This window comes from Rhinolophus hipposideros (assembly GCF_964194185.1).
Source record: "Rhinolophus hipposideros genome assembly, chromosome: 3".
NCBI classification, from domain to species: domain Eukaryota; kingdom Metazoa; phylum Chordata; class Mammalia; order Chiroptera; family Rhinolophidae; genus Rhinolophus; species Rhinolophus hipposideros.
In genome coordinates, this window is record NC_138049.1 from 102693356 (window position 1) to 102714342 (window position 20987).

General features: G+C 45.8%; 1 protein-coding gene across 1 annotated transcript in view; it reads right to left on the reverse strand.

Annotated features, from left to right (window-relative positions):
• Positions 1-4213: 4213 nt before the first annotated feature.
• PNPLA1 (patatin like domain 1, omega-hydroxyceramide transacylase) overlaps positions 4214-20987 on the reverse strand; it is a gene marked incomplete at both ends in the record, with an annotated part of 39458 nt that continues 22684 nt past the window's right edge. Inside the window, 6 exons of the mRNA XM_081042486.1 lie at positions 4214-4394; positions 7530-7655; positions 8849-8927; positions 11248-11829; positions 18389-18449; positions 19570-19779. Of these exons, the coding sequence (XP_080898612.1) occupies positions 4214-4394; positions 7530-7655; positions 8849-8927; positions 11248-11829; positions 18389-18449; positions 19570-19779 (1239 nt within the window). The remainder of the gene's footprint in view (positions 4395-7529; positions 7656-8848; positions 8928-11247; positions 11830-18388; positions 18450-19569; positions 19780-20987) is intronic.

Consider the following 20987-nt stretch of genomic DNA (forward strand, 5'->3'; position numbering starts at 1 on the left):
TCTCGTGTTCCAGGGTTTGTTAAACAAATGCACGTGAGGCCCGTGGGCTCCGGCTTCCTTACTGCTGCCTGGCGGGGGCTGGAGGTCATGCACATGGGGAGCAGAGGGGCTATTTTTTTTCTGGAAAGGCTGGACACATTGAGGCCGAAGGTGTCTTTTTTGTGGAACATTTTCACTTCGGTGTGAACAGCAGAGTCTTTTCTCATTTGGGCTGGGGGAGGGGAGGGATGGCTGGCCTCCCGTTTCCTCTCCAACCACACCAGGACTCAGGGAAGTCCCTGGTGGCCATCTCAACACAGCTACACCACGTAATCCCTGGGGAGCTCTTAAAGGCTGCATGCCAATCCACTCCACCAGGGGATTCCAGGGAGCAGCTGAAGCAGATTCAGTGGTTTCCAGTCGAGCCTTTCATATGCTGTGTGAATTAAAAACAAAGCAAAAGAAGTACTGGTCTCTTGACACCACAGGAAACAGGGAAGTGTGTCCATGGCTCAGCCCTGCCTGACACCCCACCCCACCCCCACCCCCTGCCCCCAGAGTTTTGCCCTGCGGACTAGGTCCTGGGGCCTAGGATGGATCCTGTCCATCTCAAAGAAGCAAACTCAGGCTGGGGTGGGAGGAAGGCCCAGAGCCCAGCCAGGACGGGGCTGTGCTGCATGCTCTTCGGTTCCAGTCTGTGATGACGTCCATCCCTGTCCATCTGTCTTTCCATTGCAGGGTAGTGGAAGGGTTGCAGGGACCACAGGGAAGCTGAGAGGGTGTTTAGACAAGGAGGCGCTTGCCTGGAGGAAGCAGGACCCTCTACACCAACAGGCTTGGTAGTGGGTATCACTCTGGTCCCCAAGAGGCCAAGGGTAAGGGGAGGGCATCTGGGAACAGTGGGGAGAAGGTGCGGCCTCGAGGTCATCAGGTTCTTTCCTGTTCCAGCTCAAGTTTTCTCTCTCGGCTCACAGCTTCCTAGAGAAAGGACACAGATTCATCATTTCTAAGTCCCTCAGCTAGGACTTGCCTCCCCTTGTTTACGCTGAGAACATTCCTCACAGCTTCGTTCCCCTTGGGCAGTCGCCAGGCCCCGGCATAGCCAACAACCCAAGGCATCAAAGTTGGAAATCTCGATTTATAACAAAAGCCAATTAGAAAGTTTGCTTTATTATACAAGGGTCTTTTGCAAATGGAGAATTCCATTGCAGAGCAGGAGTTGATAAAAGAGTGTTCGAAACATTATTTGGTTTACAAAACTCTGGTTAATATTTGGGTTTTCAGGAAGGGGAAAGAGGTGGAATGGCCCCAGAGTGCCTAGTACAGTCATGCAGGTTGCACACTGTATATGGATACACTGCCAGTATAAAGGAGTAGGCACCCATGGACACACTTCTGTCGTATGTTATTTGTACAGTTTAGTAGCTTTGTATGAGGTGTGATCAAACAAAACAGTGAATGTTTAAATAAAAAAAATGTATTACAGTAAAAGACTCATTGCCAATAATTCCCCCTCAAAATACTGCCCCTCGCTTTGAACACACTTATCCCATCGTTCTTGCCACTTTCTGAAGCAGTTCTGGAAGTCCTCTTTCGTGAGTGTCTTTAGTTGCACTGTCGTGGCTGCCTCAATGTCCTGAATCATTTTGACTTTGGGGAAGAGCCAGAAGTCACATGGTGCCAGATCCAGTGAATAAGGTGGATAAGGACACACCATAAAGTTTTTATTTGACAGAAATTGCCTGACCAGAAGTGATGTGTGACACGGAGCATTGTCATGATAGAGGATGATTTAGGGCACACTTTATTTATTTTTTTTTAATTTTTTAAATTATTTTATGTATTTATTAGTTTCAGGTGTACAAGACAAGGTAATACTTAGACGTTCATCATTTATATCCCTCACACTGTGAGCCCCCCTCCCCCCATCCACTATCCCTCCGACCTCACACTGAACCATTCCATTATATATATAAAATTATAGTTGGCATTCATTAATATTTAGCTTCTGGTGTACAATGCCATGATCAGGTATCCACAGTATCCCTGAGGTGGTCTCCCAAATAGGACGCATGTCCATCAGATACCCAACAAAATCTTTACAACATTATTGAATACCTTCCCCAAATTAATTTTCAAAAAAACCCTGAGGCCATCTTGTGGTTACCAGCTGCTTCCAAATCTCTTCACCTTCCCCCTTATCCCCAACCCCCCCCACACCCATCTAACAACTCTTGGTTTTTTCTTTGTGTCCCCAAAACTGTTTCTGATTAGTTCATTCACATAGTCTTTTCTTTAGATTCCATATATAAGTGAGATCATATGGTACTTGTCTTTCTCTTTCTGACTTATTTCACTTAACATAATGTTCTCTAGATCCATCCATGTTGCTGCAAATGATAAGATTTCTTTCTTCTTTATGGCTGCGTAATACTCCATTGTATAAATGTACCACAGCTTCTTAATCCAGTCATCTACCGATGGGCATTTCGGTTGTTTCCATATCTTGGCTATTGTGTAAAGTGCTGCAATAAACATAGGAGTGCATACAGATTTTTGAATTGGAGTTTTGGATTTCTCCAGGTAGATGCATAGGAGTGGAATTACTGGATCATAGGGTAGTTCCATTTTCAGATTCCTGAGATACCTCCATACTGTTTTCCATAGTGGCTGCACTAATCTGCAATCCCACCAACAGTGCACTAGCGTTCCCTTTTCTCCACATCCGCGCCAGCATTTGTTGTTTGTTGATTTATTGATGATAGCCATTTTGACTGGAGTGAGGTGGTATCTCATTGTGGTTTTTATTTGCATTTCTCTGATGGTTAGTGAGGTTGAGCATTTCTTCATATGTCTTCTTGCCTTCTGTATGTCCTTTTTAGAAAAATGTCTCCTCAAGTCCTCTGCCCATTTTTTAATTGGGTTGTTTGTTTTTTTGGAGTTGAGTTGAGTAAGTTTTTTATAGATTTGTGATATTAATCCCTTATCAGATATATCATTGGCAAATATCTTTTCCCATACAGTAGGATCCCTTTTTGTTTTATTGATGGTTTCCTTTGCTGTGAAAAAACTTTTTAGTTTGATGTAATCCCACATGTTTATTTTTTCTCTTACTTCCCTCGCGCGAGGGGATATGTCAGTGAAAATCTTACTCCGGGTAATGTCCATGAAGTTTCTTCCTATATTTTCTTCTAGATATTTTATGGTTTCAGATCTTACATTTAAGTCTTTAAGCCATTTTGAATTTGTTTTTGTATATGGTGTAAGGAGGTGGTCCAGCTTCATTTTCTTGCATGTGTCTGTCCAGGTTTCCCAACACCACTTATTGAACAGACTGTCTTTACCCCATCGTACATTCTTGCTTCCATTGTCGTAGATTAGATGGGCATATAGGCATGGATTTACGTCTGGACTCTCTATTCTGTTCCATTGATCTATGTGTCTATTTTTATGCCAGTACCATGCTGTTTTGATTACTGTATAGGGCACACTTTAAAACACACCTCCTCTCAACCGTAGCTCACACCCAACTGACTGCACCAAACAAGCTGAAACTTGTCACACACTGTTACCAAGGTTTGATATGCCGCTTCCTGTATTGGAGATCCCTGCCTTTCCGTTGGATGGCACTTGGCAGCAGCATTCACTGTATTTTGTGATCACAACGGAAAGGCACCATGTCACACATCGCTTCTGGTACAGCATTATCTGTCAAATAAAAACATTGTGGTGTGTCCTCATCCACCTTATTCACCGGATCTGGCACCGTGTGACTTCTGGCTCTTCCCCAAAGTCAAAATGACCATGAAAGCTAAACATTTTGAATTGATTCCGGACATGGAGGCAGCCATGAGAGCACAACCAAAGACACTCACAAAAGAGGACTTCCAGAACTGCTTCAGAAAGTGGCAAGAACGATGGGATAAGTGTGTTCAAAGTGAGGAGGAGTGTTTTGAGGGGGATTAATGGCAATGTCTTTTACTGTAATATTTTTTAAAAAATTTAAACACCATAGTTTTGGATCACGCCTCGTTTGTCTTCATACAGATCTCCAGCAGTTAGCAGTTCTAACAAAATCAGTGTATTATGACAATCTTCCAGCAGCTGGCAGTCAAGTTTTCAAGGAAGGGGTGCTGTTTTCTTAGTGCACAAGGCATTACACAGGCTAGTGTTGGCCTTGACTGTGACGAGGAAGAGGCAGGTGGGGGCAGAAAGAAAGCTGGGTTGCTGGTGCTCAGGAGTCACCACAGCGTCCTGGGATAGGGCAAGTACTATCAGGCCTCCAGAGACCCCCTGGGGAGTTCCACACCTCAGGACAGCTGTATTCCTGGATCCGGCTGGGATGAGGCCTGTAGGTGACCCAAACAGTCTCAGAAGTGGAGAGCAGAGAGAAGTTGAGTGGGTAGGGAGCAGACCTGGATGTGAGAAGCCAAGGAAGCACATATGAGGAGAAAGGAGACAAAATCTGGGGATGGGAAGACCTGAGTTCCAAACCCTCCTCCACCTGCTGTGTGACCCTGGGCAAGTCACTTGCCCTCTCTGGGCAATTGTAGGAAGACACCTACTGAGCCCACCTCAGAGAAATGTTGGGATGTTAATTTGCATATTCCTGGGTATTTTCAAATATGACTGTGTCATTCTGTTTAAACCCTGTGATGACTCCCCAGCCCTAAAGGCGAAGTCCAACCTCGTTAGCATGGCATCCTGACCTACATACACCCTGCCATGGCTCCCTAAGCACCTCTGAGTGTACCCTAGGCCTCTCGCTGCCCAAATGGAGAAACTAGGACTAGACCCTATGACTTCCGACTCTCAATCCAGCTCCGGGTGGCTACCCTGGGTGGCTGTATGCTTTGTGGTCAGCATCAAGATGCTGGTGACAGACAACCTGGATTCAGATCCTACCTTTACCACCTACCAACTGTGTGACTTTGGGCATGTTACTTAACCTTTCTGTACCACAGTGCTGAGAACATGGTAACTACTACATAAGTTCTAGCTATTATTATTCCATTCACATTTGAATAGGTAGAAATTCCATAGTAAATCAAAGGAGGGGCTCTCAAGGGGCTCTCAAGTGGTGGCATTTTGAGGAGTCTGACAGACGTGGTAGTAATGAGGAGGATCTGAGTGGCAATAGCAAGGTGGACCTCCTCCTTTTCCATTTGTAGCCAGTCTCTCAATTTCTCCATTTGTCTTTCCACTTTGAGGCTAGTTACAGAACCCGAGTCAGGTGACCACTGAACCCTTATTGGAGGAGAGAGAGAGAGAGACAAGATTAGCAGAGGAAAGCTATGCGGATACATATATCTAGCCATGCTCCAGACAAGAGCAAATCTGGCAGAACCGCAGGTCCTGGAAGAAAAGGGCCAGGGAGCAGACTTGACCCCAGCCTGTAGCCTAAGCAGGGCTATCCCATCCAACTCACAGACTTACGTAAGACAAAAACAAATGTGTGTCTTGTAATGCACTGAGATTTAGGATCGGGAGGCTTGTTTGTTATGCAGCATACTCATAGCAGCGATAATGACTAATACAACCCACACATCAGAGTATGAATCTGAACATCTGATTTAACACACACACACACACAGACACACACACACACAGATTAATGATGTATGGGACATCTACCCTGTAGCTTCTTTTATTTTAGCCTCTGTCGTCTTCGTTGGGAGGGTATCAGCTGGGGACCAGAAATGGACACAAGACTAGCCCATGGATGTGACAGTGTCCCTTGTGACTGTACTTTGGGAGGAAATGAACAGATTTCTCCTCTTTCTGGATCACTGCTCCTTCTCTATGCCTAACATTTTTGAGCTTTTCTTTTCTTCCCCCTACTACTCTGGTTTTTGATGCTTGAAGCAGTAAATCTGTATGGAATTGCTTAAGATCATCAATTGGTAAATCACCTCCAGGCAGTTTCACAATCCTTTCTATAAAGGAACACTGCAGACAGGACAGGACGTGTGACCCACCGACAACAGTGTCTCTCATAGTTTATGAATGTTGTTTTGTTTGTTTTTGTCACAGCCTGCTTTTTTATAAAGGATCTTGATTCCTAGAAGTTTATCAACCAAGGTAGCTCTGGCTGAATTGCAGTTTCCACTTCTCTTTCGTATGGGAAGCAGCCTGGCTGGGGAACCAAGGGGCCTACCTGAGTCAGGGCCTGGCTTCCAGATGGCACTCCCAGTCAGGCTCCTCCACCCCGGCTGCGGACCTGCCTACCTTCTCATGACCAAACTTGATCTCCAGCTGAAAGGTCAGGGAAATCTTGGGACTAGCCACCAAGGAACAGTGAAAGACTAATCCCAGGCTGCACTGACCCAATGACCACCAGGGACCGCCAATTGTGTGCTGGGTCCTGCACCCTCCTTACCCATCCTTCAATCCAGAAAGTGACATGTGGGTCTCCCCCACTTCCTGGAGCAGCCCCGAGAATCTCCTCCCCACCACACTGCTTCCCGCCACCCACCAAGTACCTACTTGCCCAGACTCTGAAGTGGGTCTGTGGCTGCCAGGCTGAGCTTCCGACCCTCACCCACCTACTACATCCCTCTATCTACCCAAGGATTCCCATCCAGGACAGGAGCAAGCCGGAAGGATGTCCCTTAGAATGAATTAGGGATTTTTCTGACCGAGAAAAGCTTAAAGGAAATTAAATAGCAGCGAGGGTCTGTTCTACTTGGAGACTACTTTGATAATCCAGCAAAAAATTGTAGCTGATACCCTGCTTGTTTTGTGTTTGAGGCTGGCATGTTGGATTTGCGAGCGTGTGTGTATGTATGCATGTGCCTTGAACAATATTATGGCTCAGTTAAGAAAAAAATTAAGACCTGGTTTATATGGGGCTCACAGTTCATCAGATTTGTAGGTTTTATTCTTATCTTTGGTCTGAAGTTCAGTTTGGGATAAACTCTTGAAAGTTGGGGATTGAGTTTAATTCATCTTTGAGTGCCCCAGAGCCCGGAAAAGTGCTAAGCATTTAGTAGGTGTGTCTGATACCTGAAGGTTGAGTGATTAAATCAATGACAACATAACACAGTGAAAAGGCTATAAGAAGCAGGCCTACGTTGGTTTGATTAGGGCTTTTAGGTGTAGGGTGGGCACAGCTAGGAGCTCTATGTGTGGAGGGTCACCTGGGCACCCCCCTGTCTAGTTGGGTTTTCTAGAACTGTTGTATTCAGAAGCTGAGAGTTCACCGCTCAACCTCTGGGAGTTACATAACCACGATATCTACTAAGTATTGAGTGCCGTTACACCTCTTGCACTCTGCGAAGCAATTTACACAGCTGACTTCATTAAACGCTCACAAAAACCTTAGGAGGTGGTCTTATCCCTGTTTGACAGATCATGAAACAGAGACTCAGGGAGACCACGTGTCCTAAGCGTGCTCAGTGAGTGAGACTGGCAGAGCGGGGATTTTACATCGGGCACGTTCGATTCCAAAGCCCAGCTCCTGACTCCCACCCCATCCCTTGTGATTTTCCTGCAGACCGTTCCCAAAGCTGGTCTTCCCTGTGGAATTCAGAAACATTAGTCATGCTCACTGCACTTTGCTGGCTGGCTTTTTGGATCTTGGATGTTTGGGGAAGCCTTTTCTGGTGCCACTTGTCTTTTGTTTGTTCTTCTTGAATACCTTGCTCACCCAATTGGAGTCTTCAGCAGCGTTCGCCCTGGGCAAAGAGACAAAGTAGGTGGTTTGTTAGTGGCCTGTCCTGTGTCCTCCACTGTCAGGGCCCTGTCCCAGCTCAGAAGGTATCAGACACGCCAATGCCGTGGTTATCAGCCCTGGCTGAGCACCAGCGGGCCCCAGAGACCTTTATTTTGTAATCGATGAATATTGGTTGGAGTAACATCATGCCAACTAGTCCACTGAAACGCAAACTTTTATACAGTTATATGTCAATGCAATAAAGTTTAAATCAAGAGAAAAAATGCATAATTTATGCCCAAGCACAAAATTATTAAATTTATGCAATCTCTTTCAAAATTTTTAGAATTAAAATAATACTTAATGGAAGAAGCAGATATATTTTAATATATTTGGTATAATATGGAGTGGGAATATCAAAAGTAAGAGTGCCTCCGGCACTGCTCTCCCAACCCCTGCGGCTGTGGCCATAGAGAAACCCAGCCACTGCCAGAGCTGCCCCAGGGCAGGAAGCGATGAGGTCAGAGAGCAGAAATATCCTTGACACCCCCCTCTGATTTCCTGCTGGTGCCTTCCCCTGGCTAACCCAACTGGCATCCGGCTAGCAAGGGAGCCTGGGTAATGTGATCCCAGGGAACTTAAAAATATAGAGATCTCCAGGCCCTCTCATAACAACTGCAAAGATAATAATGGAGTGCCTGTTACATAACCCAGACAATTGATGTGCATTGTAAGATGGTAAGAAAGATTTTCTGGGGACAATCTACAACATAGGAAAGTTACCCTCCTTATCATGCTGGTAGGAAACTATTTGGATTAAAGGAGGCCCTCAGTTCATACCATGTAGCGGCTACCTAAGGCTAGGATGTAGTGTGCCTGGTTGCTTTCTTGAACTGAGACGTGGCCAGAGAGTAAGATACGAGGGGGTGACACATCCTCTCACTGCACTCAGAGACGGCACATTCCCCACGGTGCACAGCAGGCCCCCGAGAAGAATGACACTGCCAGCATGAAGAGGCCCCTTTCCCACACATCACCCCCGTGAAGAACAGAGAAGAGGGCCTAGTTCATGAAACGTGAAGGGGAGCACGGTAATCATACAAACTAGAAAAGGGTCCCAGGGATCCTAGGGCAGCTGAAGAGATAGACAATGTCGCTTAGCTGTCCCCCACCCCTCAAAGGAAAGAATGTGTTCTCAATTAAGCAGAAACTTACATGGCATAAGCTTTGCTGGTGGTTTCCTTCACGTTAACCTTTGAGAGGGTGCTTTTTGGATTCGAGGAGGCAAGAGGAACTACAGCGAAAAGTAAAAATACAGGAGACATGAGTGACAGAAGGTGGGGTAGGGTACTTAGCCATTTTTGATATAACAGTAGGAAGTAAGCGAGAGTGTTTAGAAAGAGCAAAGAACTCTTTTATTCTCAAATTCTCATAATTAGGACCGGAATCATGTTGTTGGATTTGACTGAGACCCAGGGCAGTGCTATTTGTAAAAGGACTGATGCTGACCCTTGATATAATATTATCAACCATTCCCTCGTAAAAAGCGCCTACCTGTGTTAGGGAAAGTTTTCAGAAAAACTCCCCGTAGGGGCCTCAACCTTTCATCACTTGCTTTATGTAATGCTTTTCTCTTTTCTTTCTTTATTCCTTCCTTTCTTTCTTTCTGTCTTTCTTTTGTTGTTGGAATAGAAAATATTATTAGTTTTATGAGCATTGTTCTTACATAAGCTCTTTGCATGTTTTCAGAGTATGGGGATTTATAAAACATGGAGATTAATATGTAATTATGTAATACATGTAAAAAATAATATAGAATATACTTAGATTCCTCTACCTGAAGCTCTTTCATTTGGAAGCCTGGTGGATCTCCCAAACTAGTTGCAGTTCCTTTTTTAAATGGATTTTTAAAAGGACTTTTTGTAACACTCCCACCCCAACAACATGAGCATCAGTAAATGACTGATAACACTAAGCCCGGGGGAGGTTTCAGGCCCAATAATGTTTCCTTGGAGGGCTGTCCTGTGTGTTGTAGGATGTTTAGCATTATCTCTAGCCTCCACTCACTAGATGTCACCCAGTAAGTGACAATCAAAAATGTCTCCAGATATTACCAAATGTGTCCTGGGAGTAAAATTGCCACCCGTTGAGAACCCCTGGGCTACCTGTGCCCTCTGTCCACCTCCAGTATGAGTGAGGAACGCCAGCTCAGGGCCCAGGATGGCTCAGGCCTTTGACGATGGCTACCTTCAGGTACAGGTGTGATAACATAAAATGAATGCGTTTTATTTAACAGGAGATAAGAGAGCATGTGAAACACTTTGACACATTTTCTGACTCTTAATGTCCTTACATTTTTGTTGCATTGTGATCAAAAGAATGACAGTAAACCTATTCCCGGGAAAGGGTCAGCGTGACTTGGGACAGCTGAAAAGAAGGAAAGCTTGCTAGTCGGTGCTACTGTAACAACGATAGAAGTTTGACTGCTGGACCACAAGGACCCTACAACCTGGCTTCATTCTGTCATGTGGGGCCCTCTTCCTTTGCCCCTACCCAGACCATTTACTGTGGCCAAACAGGTATCTTCTTCATTCTGAATGTACCTTGCACTTTCCTTCTGTGCACCTGAGTTTCTAGAATAAACAAAATTTGAAATGCTCTTTCTTCTCCGTCTAATCCCATCACATAGACCACGATTGTCAAAATCCTGCATATTTCAACGTAACTGTCACCTCCACGACGCCTGTTATTCGCCCAGAAAGAAGGGATCTCATTCTCCATGGACACCCCCAACATGTTTTTGTCAGTTATGTAGTACTTAATAGTTCATCTGGTATTTTTGAGGTTGGTACCCATGGCATCCCCTATGCTGGAGGGGAGATTTCCTGGCAGTGAGTGATTGACAACTGTTCATCTTTGCAGCCCCTACAACCATGCTTCTCAAACTGCAGCAAAGAATGAGTTTTTAAAAATCTTATTTACAATCCATCATGGACTAGTGCTTTTGTGGAATACAATACAAATGAATTAGTAGGAAAACTCTTGGACACCACGGCACTATCTTGTTGCTATACACATTTCTAAATGCTTACTCTCAATTTCTGCACTCATTTCATTGTGAACGAGTAACAAATAAGAGGTTGGCACTGGTCCACAGACTACACAGTGCACCCTTTGAGTAGCACTGCCCTGGCACAGTGGCTTTCCCAATAAAAATCAACCGAACAGCAGTTCTCAGATGTGAGCAGGCAAAAGAATCACCTGGAGGGCTTGTGAAAAAACAAAACAAAACAGCGGGGTCCCACCCCCAGAGTTTGGGATGAAGCATGTCTGCGGTAGGGCCCGGGGGCTCTCATTTCTGACTAGGTCTGAGGTGATGCTGCTGCAGCCGGCTGGGGACCACACTTTGAGAGTCACTGGCCTAGAGAAATGAACAAATGTCAAAGGCCTGTCTCTTGTGGTGCTTGTCCACATAACAGGTAGAGCTGCTCAAGCTGACTGCGGACTTCACCCGTGCAGCCCTCTAAAGCAATGATTATCGGCCACCGTGTTGTTACGCATTTGCAGAGAGGCTCCAGACCTGAGGAGGCCATGAGAAGCCAGAGGGTGCGTACCTTGGGGCTGTTCCGATCCCACTTCCTCCACAGGTGGCTGTGCAGGCCATGCTGAAGTACCCTGGGGCGATGTCTGACGTGCTCCCACAGCTGAAGAAGGCCCCAGGGGCGGCCTGGGTGACTTAGATGACGGGGAGGGCAGGGATCTCGGTGGTGATTCAGTTGGTGGCGCCTGCTGCTGTGGAGACACAGGGGGTGAGCTGGGTGGTAAGTGCACAGCTGGGAGCGATCCAGGTGGCAAGTCCATTGGAGAATGTGGTGGAGATGAGGCCGGTGGCGATCCAGGTGACTGCTCCAGTGAAGACACAGGTGGCGAAGGAGATGACTCCACAGGCCACTCACATGTGGATTCAGGTGCCTGTACATGTGGGGACACAGGTGAACCACGGCCACTGCTTCCTTCCCCTTCAGGAGCCCACTGTGTGTGAGGTTGTGTGGATTCTTCCAGACTGGCCTGCTCTGATTGGAGGCTTGGTTGACTATCTTCAGGGCACTCATTGCCAAGGGCAAGTTCTATCTGGCAGTAAACCTCTACCCGGGGGAAAATCACTCTCTTGGAGGGAGAATTGAGGTAAGCAGCATCTACGAAAAACAATAGCACAGGGTCACAGGTGTCATTATTAACCCTTGGAACCAGCATGGTGTTTGCAAAAAAATGCTTTTCCAAATTATTTTCATGAACAGGAATAGGACTTATCAATGACCTTTCTTTCTTTACTTGAATTTACGTTGAGTATTTGATTGTATATTAATTCACTGATTCAATGCATATGTACTGAGCATCTATACATGTCAGGCATTATACCAGGCTCTGAGGAGGTAAAGGGGCCAAAAACAGGTGTGATGGCTCCCGGCCTCTTGGAGCTTACAGTCCAGTGTGGGGCAGCCACTGACCACCCAAAAAATCTCAAGTTTTAACCAAGACAAGTTCTGGGCAAGAGAGGAACATGGTACTAGAAAAGAGGGAAGCAGAGAGGACTTAACCGGGAGGCTTTCCTGAGGAAGTGACTCTTGAGCTGAGATCTGAGGGGCGAGTGGTCCAGGGGGTGGTCAGAGTGGAATGGGGAAGAGCATTTCAGGCAGAGGGAACAGCACACACAAAGGCCGAATGTTCGAAGAAGCACCGGGAGGTTTAGGGCCTGAAAGGTAATGTGGCTGGAACAGGGGTTCGGGCACTGTGGTGGGAGATGGGGCTGAAGAGGCCAAGGTCACGAAAGGGCTGAAAGGCAGCATTGAGGACTCTTGGTTTCCATGGAGACCATGAAGATTTATAGTCAAGGAAGTGCTGGCCAGACTCTGATTTTGACCAGATCACTGTGGATGCTGTGTGGAGACTCATTAACAAGGGCGTAGGGGACAAGGAAACCTATCAGGGTGCTGCAGACAGGTGTTTGGGGCTTGCACCTGGAAGGAGATAGAAAGTAGAAGATTCTGTTTAGGTGGTCAAATGAATGAGAATTGGTGTATTGACTGAGGGGTGAGGGGAGGTAGGTTGGCACAATCGAATGGATGCTGGTGCCGTTTGCTGAGAATGTGACCATGGGAGGGGAAAGTCTGTGGGAGAGTGGGGAGAACACAGCTTATAAGTTTGTTTGGGGACATGTTGGGTTTATGGAGCTTTGGAGATGTCCAAGGACAGATGACAAGTGGGCAATTGAGTCTATGGATTTGAATCTCAGAGAAGAGATGAGGGTCAGAGACATATATTTGAGAGCCCCACCTATGGAGAGTAACCGGAGCTGGGATGGTAGCTGTGGAGGAGATTGCCCAGAGAGGAAAAGCAGAGTGAGAAGAGAGAGGGGCCAGGATTGAGTCAGGTGACAGGGACAGGGGACCCAGGGGAAGTTTTCTAAAATAGGTAAGACTGGGGTAGATTTAAAAGTTACTGGTAAGAGAAATCACAGACTGGGAGAAAATATTTACAAATAATATTTCTGACAAAGGGTATTTATCTAGAATATATAAATGCTCTTAAAGAAAAAAATAAACAATTCAATATTTTAAATGGGCAAAATAGCCAACTGAAAGAGCTCCCATTGACCAAAGCTGGAACAATTTGAGTAACAAAGTAAATAAAGTAGGATTGAATAATAACCCAAAGTATCCATAAGTCCATACATACATATAAACAAATGATTGAATAAGTAAGTAAATGGGAGAGAAGAGACACATCTGTGCAGAAAAATTCCAAATAATTTATGTAGACATCATGGCCTTACAGAAATAGAGAATAATTCCTCGCTTTTTCAGTGTGGTCTACACGTAGTGACTTCCTTCCAAAAAGCACAGTATAGAAAGGGGAGAAAGTAACTTTATGGTGGAGAAACCTGACAAACACCTCTGCAGCCAGGTGACCAAGGTCAACATCACCAGCGATGTGTCGTGTCGATAGCATGCACATTTGATATAATGTGATGAGAATGGTCTCGGTGATCTTCCTACGCCAAACCCATAACCCCAGTCTAATCATGAGAACATCAGACAACCCGCAACTGAGGGACATTCTACAAGATATCTGACCAGTACTAACAGCTGCCAAGGCCATTAAAAACAGAGTCTGAGAAACTGTCACCGACAAAGGAGCCTAAAGAGACATAACCACTTAATGTGTTGTGGTACCCTGGATGGGATCCTGGATCAGAAGAAGGACATTAGGTGAAAACGAAGAAAATCTGAATAAAGGATTGGTTTTAGTTAATAATAATTTGTCAATATCAATTCATTAATTATAAACAATATACCATCCTACGTACCAAACAATAACATCTAACAAATGTGGGACATAATAATAGGTATATCTGTATCTGGATGTGGCATATATGGAAACTGTCCTTACTATTTTCGTATTTTTCTCTAAATCCAGAACTATTCTAAAAAATAAAGCTTATTAAAAGTCTAGGGGGAAATGGGCAAAAGAGTTGAACATACACTTTACCAAAGAAGATATCTGGACAACTAGTAAGCATATGAAAAGATGCTCAACATCATTATTCACTAGGGAAATGCAAATTAAAACCATCATAAGATAGCACCACACACCTGTTAGAATGGCTAAAATTCAAAAGTGTTGTTGGTGAGAATTGGGGGAAACTAAAACTCTCACACACTAGTGGTGAGAATGTAAAATGGTACAAGCACTTTGGAAAACAATGGAGATTTCTTAAAAAGTTAAACATGCATTCTGGGTCTATGTCTTAGTCCGAATATATTCAAAAGAATTGAAAATAGAATCTCAAAGAGATATTTGCACACTTATGTTCATTACAGCATTAGTCACAATAACCGACAGGTGGAAGCAACCCCGAGGTCGACTGAATAATGAATGGATAAAGAAAATATGGTTTATACACATATTGGAGTATTATTCAACCTTAAAAAGGAAGGAAATCCTGTCACATGCTACAACATGGATAAACCTTGAGGACATTATAAATGAAATAAACTAACCACAAAAAGACAAATACTGTATGCTCACTTATATGAGGTATCTAAAGTAATCAAACTCATAGAAAGAGAAAGTAGCGTGGTGGTTGCCAGAGCCTAGTGGGAGGGGAAGATGGGGAGTTCTTGGCCAAAGGGTGCAGAGTTTCAGTTTTGCAAGATGAAAAATTTCTGGAGGTTAGCTGCACAATAATAAAAATATGCTCAACATTACTGAACTGTACACTTAAAAATGGTTAAGATGGTAAATTTTATGTTATGTGTTTTTATCACAATTTTATGTTTACATAAATTATATACAATTATATATAATATAATAATATAATTATGTGTAATTTCACTTACCACACATGTATGTTCTACCATATGATCTAATTCCACTCCTAGGTATTTACCCAGGAAAAATGAAAGCATATGTCCATACAAAGATGCCTACATGAGTGTTTACAGCAGCTTTATTCGTAACAGCCCAAAGTGGATACAACCTAAATGTCCATTAGCAGGTGAACGGATAAATGAACTGTGATATATTCATACGATGGAATGACATGTAAAAAGGAATGAACGTTTTATACCGTGCAATAACATGGAGAATCTCAGAATAATTATGCTGAGTGAAAGAATGCAGACCAAAAAAAAGTTCATACTATAACATTCCACTTATCAAAAACTCTAGAAAATGCAATTAACCTGTAATGACGGAAAATAGATCAGGGGTTGCCTGGGGATTGGGGGTAGATGAGGGAAGGTGCACTGAGGGGCATGAAGACACTTTGGGACTTTGATGGATTATTCACTATCTTGATTGTGGTGCTGTTTCACAGGTGAATGCGTGTGTGTGTGTGTGTGTGTGTGTGTGTGTGTGTGTGAAAACTTACCACATTGTGAGAGGGAGGAAGGCTGAGAGAGAAGGAAGAATGGCAGGAAGGCAGGAAGGAAGGGAAGGAGAGAAGAAGGCAGGTAGGTTTGGGTGGACATGTGTGGATGCCAAACGGATATTTTGAAACACGGCATTCTCTGAGCTCCGACCTCACTCAACGCCCACATCCACATGTCTGAGCGGGAATGTGGATTTTCAAGCACACCAGAAAGCATGCCCTTCCCTTCGGCAGAAGGCGGCTGCCAGGGGAGGCCTCCAGTGGAGAGGGAGCTTGCTGGCAGCAGGAGGAACTAGGCGGATGTGAGCCCTTAGGAGGGAGGGGAAAGAGGAAACCAGGATGTGAGTTGCAAGTGGAGGGTGACACCTTATGGGTACTGCTTCCTGCTGGAGCTGACCCCCATCCAGAAAACAGTTGGGCGGGAGCTGGAGTGGGCTCCCATTTTCTGTTCCCTGATGACAGATGAGAATTTAGAGGGTGGCTCTGGGCATCGACCACAATTATTCAGGACGTGTCAGTACCTCCTGCTCTCATCTGGTGCCACGAGAAAAATCCAGCCCAACCAAAGCCAAGAAGATTTACCTGGTGGAGCTGAGACCTGCACAGAGAAAGCCATTCACACACCGGCGAACGGGAAGAGGAAGCAAAAATAGCTGGTAGCCAGCAGGAGACTTTGTCTCCCTTATAAGTTGTGTCTGTTCCGACTTGGAGTGTCTCCAGGCCCATTGGGAAAACCTGCCGTCCTCCACACACTGTCCCAATTCAGGAATGGATGTCTGACATGCTACTATTAGAGTTTCATCCTTGGGTTTAAGACCACCATTCATACTTGCGAAAAGGTCCACATAGGCTAAGATTGGAAGGGTGGGTTGGGCGAGAAGGCACCGGGGTCCTCCCAGAGGTGGAAGGGTAGAAGAAGGGGCTTCTGAGAAATGGGGGAGACCAGAGATGCTTAACCACCCACTACATAACTCTCCCCAGAGCCTGCCCTGAGAGGAAGAGAAAGGAAAATTCTAGGGGAGAGACTGGTATGGAGGTAGCCAGGTAGCCATGCTGTAATTTGAGGTACAGAGGGGCGCCTGAGGCAGGGAATTGGTATCTGCTCTAAGATCTGAGCCCCAAATCAGGGGGTTCCCCAAACTCCAAGTCCCCAGCCTACATCATCACTGAGGACAGAGTGGAGGGGCTCCACAGATGGTGGCAGAAAGGACCCCAGGCCGCAGCCAGCCTCTCCTATTTCCAAGGTTCATCTTTAACCCTACTGACATCACTCAAGTCTTTTACCTTTTGGACCCCTGGGACTCACTTTTTCACAGCTGTCACCCGTGTAAACGTGGAGGATGGGAGAGTTGTCAGAGGAGAGTTAGGGTTAGGAGGAGTCTGTCCTGCAGAGAAGTGAGAGGAGGGGCCTGTCTCCGAGGTCAGAGGGGGTAGTACACTGGATTAACTGTGGCAAGGACATAGAACTCTGATGTTTTCAATAAGAACTACCAGTTATTTGAGCGTTGTGCTAAGGGCTGCATCTGGCTTTGCTCCTTTCATCCTCACAATAACCTCTGAGGTAGGTTCCATGATCAGCCCCCTTGCACAGATGAGAAAACTGAGGGCCCCGGAGATTAATTACGTGCTCAAGATCACAACATTAGTGTCAGAAACCAGGAATAAACACTTTTTACAGATTAGGAAACCAAGACTCAGAGAGGGGAAGTGATTTCCCTGAGCTCACACAGCTGGAGGGATCGGAATCCTGGCCCAGGCTACTTGCCTCTAGAGCCTACATTCTCTTCATCCTGCTCTCCTGCCCCCACCTCCACCCCTTGCTGGGACAGGGGACCCAGGAAGAAGTAAAGAGTCAGGACAAGGGGAGCTTGGTAAAGCAGGAAGCAATTTTGAAGGGGAAAAAAAGTGAATATATCCCTGGAAAAACCCTCATTCAACCCCTTAATCTCAACTCCCAAAATATTTTTTAAAACTATATACACAAAAAACACACCACAGCATTGCTTATGTATACTAGTGAACATTTGGAAACTCAAAGAAATGGCCAAGCAAAGTTTTCTGTACAACTGGGATGGAATATTATAGAACTGCCAAAAAGAACAATTATAAAGACCATATGGCAACATGGAAGAAACTTAATAATATCATATTGGTAAATACCCTTTGATCCAGAATCTGAAAATGTGTTCTATGGAATTAACTCTAAATATGGAAACGCTCTCCTCCTTTCTTTTTAACAAAGATGTTTGCCATGGCCTTCTTCGAATTAGAGTGTGTAATACACGTCATTAGACTCTTTCTTCTAGCCGACAAGGCATAGAAGACACACAGGTGTGGGGACCACGATTTGCAAACCAACACAGGGCAAGGGGTGTTGCCTCTTCTCTTTTGTTGATCAATGTCATTCAAAGTCTTATACAAATACAAATTAGTCTCATTTAGCTCTACATTAACAATACAGTCTTACTGGAAAGAGAATAAAAATGAAAGAGAATGAAATAACCTGAAAATAGAAGACATGGAGGATGTATTTCCTAAATATAGTTTTTAAATCCAGAAATATATTTGTACAAAAGCCCTCGATGCTGTCCGATCTGTTAACCTAAAAGCCCGTTTTGTATGGAGATCCTAATTTCTGGCCACAGTGGCCTGTCCTGGACAATGACAGGTGGTCAGGTCCCTGCACCCATTTCTGGCTCTGCTGGGTGAAGGGTATCTTCAGGTCACAAAAGTGAAGGCCACGCTCCTCTACTCAGCTCTTCTACTTCCTGTCTTTGCTCCGCCCTCAGCCCCCCCTTCCTTGGACTCCACATGGTACTTACTCAGCCGCCTCAAGTAGAGAACAGCATCTTCGTACCCTCGGTAGTAGTAATTGTGCAGGATCTGCAAGGTGGGCACACCAAGAAAGTAACTCAGGCTGCAGCAACAGCAAAAGCCATGGTCCCCTCACCCAGAGCAGCTACTTTATCACTCTTTTGCTTTATTCAATGGGCTTTTCAAAATGTACCCATCCAGTGTCCTGCCCCTCACTATCTGCTAAGAAGTGGGGAGCAGTTCCTGATCATGTGTCCGTAGTGATCCTGCATTAATGTTTTAAAGCATTTGCAGCTGATCAGCAGCTTCCCCTGGGTGGGAGAGGGTGAGATGTGTATAGCAGAACCAGAGAAGGTGCGTTTGGGCCATAAGAAGAACAGAGTTTGAAGACTGGGTTCAAATCCCAGTGCTGCCACTTATTGGCTGTGTGGTTGGGTGGATGTAACTTCTCACAGCCTCAGTTTCTTCATCTATAAAATGGGGATAATGATAGTATCTGTTGCAGAGGATGCTAAAGGATCACACGAGATATTGCCCACAAAGCCTTTTCTATAAAGGGTCAGATAGGAAATATTTTGGACTTTGCAGACCACATATACTCTCTGTCACTTCTCCTATATTTCCTTCCTTCCTTCCTTCTTCCTTCCTTCCTTCCTTCCTTTCCTTCCTTCCTTCCTTCCTTCCTTCCTTCCTTCCTTCCTTCCTTCTTTCCTTCCTCTTTCCTTCCTTCCTTCCTTCCTTCCTTCCTTCCTTCCTTCCTTCCTTCCTTCCTTCCTTCTTTCTTTCTTTTTTTTTTACAGCCCTTTAAAAACGGAAAGCCCATTCTTAGGTCACACATTGTACAAAAACAAGCCATGGACTGGATATGCCCGTGGGCCATAGTTTGCTTTCCAGACACTGCATGTCACAGTGGAAGAGTTCAGTTAACACTTATTTCAGTGATTCTGACATTATCTCATTTCACAGGGGAGAAAATTGAGACTGGGAGCCCTTAGGGGACTTGTTCAAGGTCATATAGCTCATTAGCAAAAAGGCCAGGACACAGGTCTAGGAGGAAGTTTAAGGGATCATTGAAGGGAGGAGACACAGATGCGACTGAGTGGGCCCCACTGGCTCCCTCATTGCACCGCTAGCCCCTGCCACCCCACCCCCCGTTCGCCCTACCCCTCCAGACCCCTCTATCTGTCACCATCAGGTCTGGGGGGAACAGGGCGTGGGTCATCCTGGCGATGTTCTCCAGGGAAAACTGGAAGGAGAAGTTGAACATGCGGAAGTCATGGAAGATGGCGGGGCAATCCCGGGGGCAGATGTCCTGCTGCCCGCTGAAGGTGGAGATGGTGATGCAGTCAGTCCAGAAGGAGCAGGGCTGCATGCCCGTGAAGCCCCCATCGATGTATCGCTGTGGGAGGCAGAGTGAGAAATGCTCACCTGGGGTCAGAGGTCCTCCCCACATGCAGGGAGTACACCAAGGCAATGGGTCCATCAGGATAAGCCTTGAGACCAAGGTCCAGGTGGGTAAGTGGCATACCTGAGGTCACTCAGTGAGTCCACGGTGGCCTGTGGATTCCCAGCCCAGTGCTCTGTCCCTGTACTGCCTCTCCTCAGCCATCTTACTGGGGCTGAGATGGGGACCCCAGGCTTCCATGAGGAGGGGGATATCCATACACTACAGCAATCAGGAGAAATGCTCCCCCATCACAACTACCCCTCCCAGGCTACCCCTCCTGGAGCCGCACAACAGCTCAAGGCGCGCTAGGGGAATGGCCCGTCCCTGAGGCGTTTTGAGAAGGCACACATGTGGTGGGTCTGAGCAGGTTTAAAATATCCCCTCTCCAGATGGCCACGGGTCCAAACTGCTTTCCTCTGTTGAGATCGGGCTCCCTAACATTCTCCAGGACACCCATGATGTGGCCTCACCACTGGCCGCCATGTGTCCACTCTCACGTCCCTTTCTCTCTGGGGCTTCTCTTTCCTCAACCATGAACAAAGGACCCCAAACACCGCAGCTATAACTTTCTGGGACACCTGAGAAGTACACAGCTGACATGCAGGATGGGCTCCATCTACAAGCTGAATCTTTTTTTGTTTGTTTGTTTTTAAGGAGGGCGCAGCTCACAGTGGCCCATGTGGGGATCGGACCGGCAACCTTGGTATTGTGAGCACCATGCTCTAACCAACTGAGCTAACGGGCCACCCCTACAAGCTGAATCTTAATCTCTGGATTTTGTTTGCTTTATATGTAAAATGAGGAGGGGGCATGGGTTGGACCCTCGTACTCAGAGTGTGGTCCATGGACAAGCAGCACCGACATCAGCTGAAGCTAGTTAGAGGTGCAGAGGCTCAGGCCCCACCCCAGATCTACTGGATCAGAATTTGCATTCTTTTACAAGACCCCCAAGTGATTCATGGGCACATCAAACTTAGGGAGGCACTAGCCTAGATGACCTGGAAGGTCCCATCATTCAAGATTCCAAGCCTCAACATTGCAGGTTGTATTCTCTGCTGTCGGTCAAGTCTGAAAAAAATCTGGCAAGCCTGTGTTGCCTTGACTTGCTGGGCTGAGAGGAGCCCAACCTCGTTGGGGAAGTCCATCTTAAAGCCCCAGAA